A 6,743-nucleotide genomic window follows, 5' to 3' on the forward strand; every position below is an offset into this window, starting at 1 on the left:
TGAGAATACCTCCTGTACCGTTAGTGTCACTGTTTGCACTGCAAAGTTAGTTTCTCGCTTGCTGGAAAGATCCTTATAAACGCTGGCAGGAGATCAGAAAATCCTTGTGGAAAGGGACCACACTATTGGGTACTGAGGGGGTGCTCCACCAGAAAATGATTTAAAAAAAAAATCAGATGATTAAAAAGACCAAATTGCCTGTGTCCCTTTAGAAACCATGGAAGTAAGTTTTTTTGCGTGACACACCATTAACACAGCCAGTGGGTGGAACACTCTGTCATAAGAAGCTCTTGAACCAAATGCTTATTAGGATGCCAAAAAGGTGTAGCTATTGGTTAGGAATAATATGGATATCATCCAGCATTACTCTTGCTATATCAGGGTAGTTAGCAGAATATTATAAATCAACAGCTGGCTGCCTGGGATTAAGGAGAAGCATTTCTCATAGCCAGGTGGACTGCACTCACTCCCTTATGGGAGTTATACCATCCTCTGAAGCATCTGGTATCGGACACTGAACAAGACGGCCCGCTGGCCTGATTTGGTATGGAATTTCCGTCTTACCAAGGCACTGTGCCAGCTCGCTTTTCCTCCCAGCTCCCTGCTGTGCTCCAGGCGTGCTGGCCAGTTTGTAATGCCTCAGCAACCTTGGCACTCCCTTGGCAGCATCGAGTGAGGGTCATGGGTATGAGAGTGTGTATGGGGGGGCACTAGTCTCAGGGGAGCAAAGTTATATGGGGTCCTGTGTAAATTAAGGTCACTTTAAATCTAGGGCTAGCACTGCCTTCCTACAAAGAATCCAGCATGGACCCCTGTTGGCCTCAGGACCCAGATTAGATGCACTGTTGGTCCATTCGAGAATGGGGATGCCTTTGTTTCTTTATATTAGGACACCATGGGGTGGCTCAGCGCCGCTCCCCCTTCTCCCTCCCCCCATACCAGTTCATGTCTCTGCAGGAAGGAGCAGGGCTCCAGATTTGTAAATTACTAACTCTGGCTTATTGGCAGAGCTACAGATCAACCAGTTGCTAAATGTAGTTGAAGCCCTAACACAGCTGGGGGTGTGCAAAGAAATGCATCTCCATTCAGCATGTGCTCTGCCTTACTGTCCATGGAGGCACAGCTGGGATGAGTTCAATGACATTTTGTTTTGAATAATAAAAGCGCTTCCTAGGCCAAGAATGTTTAAGCCAAGCTCCAGCCCCCAAGCAGATTTAACAGCCAAGTTATAAACCTCTCAGATGACAGAGCTTGATAATAAAACCATCGACAGGACTTGCGCTAATCCCCAGTGATGCTACCGGGCATTGCTCTGTCACCAGTTTATGCACCAGGAAAACACGTGCATATAATAACCCAATTACACACACACCGCCCCAGGGCAGGCAGCACTCTGTCCTCTCCAATCCCCCAAACTTCTCCCCCATGCCAGCATCAGCACCTCCAATAGCTAACGGCCCCATCCCAGGTGCCAGATTTGGCAGGCATGTCTGTGAAGGATAGCCCTGCTGTGCTTCCCCCCTGCTTGTAGGTTTTATTCATCTATTTAGTTTTGTAACCCCTTAACAGTTCTCGCTTTCATCTGGAACTGCCATCGCAGTGTGAGGGACGCATTCCTACCAGGCAATGAATGCCACCATACCTTTAAGGAGAAGGGGAAAAATCCCTTGTCGTCTTCTAACCAGTAATTACGGTCATCTCCCACCCACCCCACAAAAGAGGGCACATTTTAAAACTACATCCGGACATGCAAAAAGCCAGCATGCAGATTTCACTGCCCTGCAACAAAGCAGGAGGCAGGTTGATATTACAGAATACTTCCAGCTCTAAAACAAACATGCATCTGCTACTGGGGAAGCTTCACTGGGAGGGTGGGCAGGACAGGGGGGAGGGGAGAAAAAGAGAGGGGTGGGTTTGTTTCCCCAGCAGAACAACAACAAAAAGTTTCCAAGTTCTTTTTTGGAGCGGGGAGGGGTTTGCCAAGGAAATGCCCCAATGGGCAGCAGCTGCGGATTCCTAAAGAAAAGGGAATGCACAAAAGAACATGGGACTCTGAAGGGGCGCAGAGGGACACACAATAGCAGCAAAGCAAACACATGCAGCCAGAGGGGCTGTGACATTCTTCATCCAGCCCCGGGCAGGGTTTCTCCCAGAGCCGGCACGCAATGGGCAGCTAGTCGGGATGTAAACAAGACGAGGGGTGCAGTCACTCTGGGAAGCGGTGTCCCTGGGCACAGCGTGTGACGGGTGTACCCGAGTGGGGGTCTCCGGCCATCTGTCCAGCCCCCCCGCACAGCGAGAGGGGAGGGCAGCGGCGGCGTTTGAAATGTAGGAAGGGGCGGGATGGGATTGCGACCCAGGGCACAGAGGGAGCCGCATGGCCCGGGCAAGAGGAGTCCGTGCAGAGATCTGGGGGCGCAGGGAGCCCCCGACCCCCTTGTACTCACCAGGGGTTTGTGCCGGCGGGTCCCCCGCGATGCGGGCAGCGCCTGGCCCCCCAGCAGCCAGGGCAGGAACAAGGCAGCGAGCAGGGCGGAAAGCGGCGCCCGAGCCATCCCCGTCGCGGCTGGGACGAGCGCAGGGTGCAGGCGGGCCGGAGTCGGAGCGGAGCGTGCCGGGTCCGGGCGCTGCCTGGCGCAGACATGGGGCCGGGGATGTCCCGCAGCCCCTTTTATACGCGCTCCTGCCTTTTGTTCTCCCTCTTCGAATTACACGTTCGTGGGCTGCCGAAGTGACACATCCCGGCGGCACCACGTGGGGCGGCGGGGGGCGGAATCCCGGGAGCCCGGCTGGAGCCAGGACAAGGGCGGCGTTAACTCCTTCCGCGCCGGGGAGAGGCGGCTTTCCCCTCCCGCGCCCCCCCCCCGGCCACAGCGTTACACGGGGGGACCCCGCTGGCCGAGCAGGCAGGAAATCAGCCCTGCCTGGGCACAAGCTCCCAACGCCATCCCCGAGAGTGCTGCTATGGGGCATGTTCACCATGGGGGTGGGGGGGGGGTGAGCAGGACCCGTTGCTGCTCGCTCAGGTGCCCTGGGACCCCCCCCCCATCGCTCTGCAGTAGCTGAATGGAGGATGTGTCCCGGTGGGGGGGGGGGGGGATCCTGACTCTCTTGAAGTCAATGGAAGTTGCAGCATTGGGGAAAGGATTTCAATATCCTGGGGGCCCCAATTCTGCAGGGTGAGTGTGGCCAGGCCCCTCTGTCCGCACAGAACCACTGATGTCCACAGGCAGTCCCCTGGGCAGGCACAGGGTCTGCCCAGCTGTTGTGACTTGCAGGATCGGGGCCATGACGGCATCAGTCCCGACTGGGTGACCCACACCATCCCTGCAGTGTCAGACTAGTCCCCACAGGGCTCCTGCCACTTCCCCTGGGACACACTCCTCCCTTCCAGGCCAGTAGATCTCATGATTGTTATGGTCCCATTGCACTGGACGAGGTACAAACAACACAAAGGCAGCGCCGGCCCCAGAGACCTCAGAGTGAGTCTACATTCACCTTTTATTACTATCATCCTTTAGCCCTGATTATATCCCCGTGTGCCACCTCTAACAATCCCTCTGCCTCCAGGACCTCCATGGATGTGTGATCTGTTACGTCTTGCAGCGGGGCTCTGTGTGGGCATCAGGGGCTGCACATGTGGAAAGGCTTGTAGGACTGAGGCCTTAGCCAAGCTATACATATTTAACTCCTTACATCTTCCCTCATCAGTCAATCAATCAATCGGTCCTCCCAGGCCCTGATCACTGGGGTTGTTTTTCTCTAAACTCCCTCCAGTTTGCCTATAGCCTTTTTGATTATCTGCCCAAAACTAAATACAGCATTCCAGGTGCAGTCGCACCAGAGTTGTTTAGAAGAGCCATCCCCCTTGTCCGCATCGTGCAATGTCTGCATATGGAACTCAGGATTTCATAGGCCCTTTTAGCTGCCATGTTCCACGGCAAATTCATATCTAATGGTCCCCTGGCTCACCTCTTGGTCTTCCTCCCCTGCTTCCAGCTTCCTGTCTCCTCCTGCGTGTCTGATGTGGATAACTTTTCCCAGACGTATTAGCTTGCGTTTTACCAAGGAAAACCTCCCTGTGTTATTTTCTGTCCATGTCTGCAAACTTCTCTTGGTCCCTTTGTCTTATTTGTCTCTCCTCATGGGTCTTTGCAACCCCGCCCAATGTATATTCATCTGTGAAGTTCATTAGCACGCTGTTTATTCCCTCTTCGAGATCATCAATGAAGATGTTAAGTAGAACCAGACCTATGCATGGTATCCTACCTGACACCTCCCCGGTTCTAAGGTAGCCAATGCCGTTCATTTGCAGTGTTCTATTCGCATGCATTCTTGAAGGTTGCTGTTGATGCGCCTTGAGGGAGTAGGATGGGCAAACTGCAAACTCGACAAATTAGCACTAGAAATGGAATTAGCTTTTGTTGACAGTTCCTTTGCCAGTTTTCAGTCCACATCATGGTGGCACAGTAATAGACAATTAGAAGTAATGTGGAGAGTAGGGTTTTGTGAGGCAGTCTATCAATTACTTTACTAATGCATTTTCTTTTCATCCACTCATATTGTGGTGCTATCCAAATGGATCAAGATTTTCTCAGAGCAGGGTTAGATATGGGGGTAAAAACACCTCAGTCCTGTCTATGCTACAGCTCCCACTGTTGGTCCAGGTCCACATTTTACCAGTGTAGATGCAGACTTAGTATATCCAGGGGTTCTCAAACTGGGGGTCATGACCCCTCAGGGGGTCACAAGGTTATTACATGGGGGGTCGCGAGCTGTCAGCCGCCACCCCAAACTCCGCTTTGCCGCCAGCATTTATAACAATGTTACATATATAAAAAGTGTTTTTTAATGTATAAGGGGGGGATCACTGTGTGAAAGGGGTCACCAGCACAAAAGTTTGAGAACCACTGATATAGGCTGTAAGGCATGATCTAGCCTCCAAGTGTGAGGGAGGATGGATTAGATTACCCTAGTGGGGTTTTCCATCTCCATGTCTATAAGAACAAGCCACACAGGATAAGCCCGTTAGGGCCTTGATTCAGCATGTGCCTAACTCGAAACATATGAGCAGTCATGCTGAGTTTAATTGAAGTCACTGGGACAACTCATGCTTCAAGTCAGACGTGCATTCATACCCTGCAGAATCAGGGACTGGACAAGGGATTCTGCAAAGAGCAGAAGTGAAATGGTTAATGTCTCCTGACATGATTAGAGCACGTTTCATTTTGTAGTGTAGATGAGATCTCACCCATGTCCTCAAGCCAAATATGTATGTTGGGATTAATGATGTTGTACATCGAAATGTAAACTATTACTTGTTAACTGCTGCTATTTGTTATCAGCTGTTCCCTCAGGTCTTCATTGACATCCAAAATACTCCAATTTTCCATTTAAAGAATTGTTTTACTTCCCTACATTCCCCCTCCCAGAGTAGCTAGCGCAGCAGTAAGAAGCATGAAGGGGAGAGAAGTTCTTTCCAACAGAGTCTCCCTCTCTCAAGAGCTCATTTCACCCTCTTAGCTGGGGCCTGAGGGGAATCGGCCTTGGCTATTGTTTTGGGAATGCCACTTTTTTTTTTTTTTTTTTTTTACTAGGGACACTAAACCCAGGGCTTATTAGCTGGGAAGGAAGCTTCTTTTTTCCAATGAGTGTCACTCAGGAATTTTCTATGCAAAGCGGCTGCACCACTTTAACTAAAGGCGTGATGTGAACGTGTTTTAATTAAACCAGCGCAGCTCTGTGAGTGCACCCTTATGTCGGTTTGAAGTTAGTTTAGCTTGCAGTGCATGCACAAGGTACTACAGGTGCAAGCGGAAGCCATGTAAGCCGGGTTTACATGCATGTCAGTCTCCCCCTGCACCTGCCAGAGGGTATGGCCCAGCCTCTCGTACACACAACATGTCCCAGACCCTTACTACGAGAGCACATGCTCTAATGCTATTTCCAGTCCTTTCTGCTTCTGCCAGGGCTGGGGGTTCTGCACAAACTGCTCCCCTAGGACTTTCAGATCCCCACTCCCTCTCCCGGCTGAAAACACACAGGGCCTGAGGTGGGCAAGGTTTTAACCGGTTTAAAAGAATCAACTGAGGTGTTTTGCACCTCAGAAGGCAGGGGTGCCCAGAGCATTTCCTAAGGCCCACAGCCTGCTTCAGCATTCAACAATTCATTAGCATTTTGTCATTATGTTTGCATCATTTTAGTTTACACAAGTGTGTAAATAGACAAAACTGTACATAGAAACAACCTGTCTAAATACATACGAAACAAGCTGAACTTAAAATACAAATCAGACCAGTTGACTTTAAAACTTATTAAAATATGTAGATTCTGTTTGGCCCACACAAGGTTGTGCTTGGATTTCTGCGGCCCTCCTGTGGTATAAGGCTGGGCAGCACTGCCATAAGGGGTTTCCTCTGCTCCTTGTTTCATACAGACTGCTCCAGCCATCCCAGATCAGACTGAGAGAGAAGAGAAGTTTAGTATGAGGAGTTACAACAGTGATCAAGTGCACAATCAGCTGGCGGCACCATGATCCAGGCATCTGCCTTCCTGCCACATATGTCCTACTGCATTCTGACAGTGGATTGTGGTGTTTGGGTGGGGGCGATTTCCCGCAATGATCCTCGTATTTGCATACCCTCTCTAATGAAGCAGATGCTTGTTCTTAGAAGCAAGAGCCTCCACTCAAATTCCTGACCCCTCAGTCCTGATGGAGGATGGATATATGTCTGATTTTAACG

General features: G+C 50.8%; 1 protein-coding gene across 1 annotated transcript in view; it reads right to left on the bottom strand.

Annotated features, from left to right (window-relative positions):
• Nucleotides 1–2,706, bottom strand: part of MMP11 (matrix metallopeptidase 11) — a 30,053-nt gene extending 27,347 nt beyond the window's left edge. The window contains exon 1 of the mRNA XM_008172006.4: nucleotides 2,448–2,706. Coding sequence (XP_008170228.2) covers nucleotides 2,448–2,555 — 108 coding nt within the window. The 5' untranslated portion in view covers nucleotides 2,556–2,706. The remainder of the gene's footprint in view (nucleotides 1–2,447) is intronic.
• Between the last annotated feature and the right edge of the window lie 4,037 nt (nucleotides 2,707–6,743).

The sequence above is a fragment of the Chrysemys picta genome, chromosome 15 (genome assembly GCF_011386835.1).
Source record: "Chrysemys picta bellii isolate R12L10 chromosome 15, ASM1138683v2, whole genome shotgun sequence".
Classification (NCBI taxonomy): domain Eukaryota; kingdom Metazoa; phylum Chordata; order Testudines; family Emydidae; genus Chrysemys; species Chrysemys picta.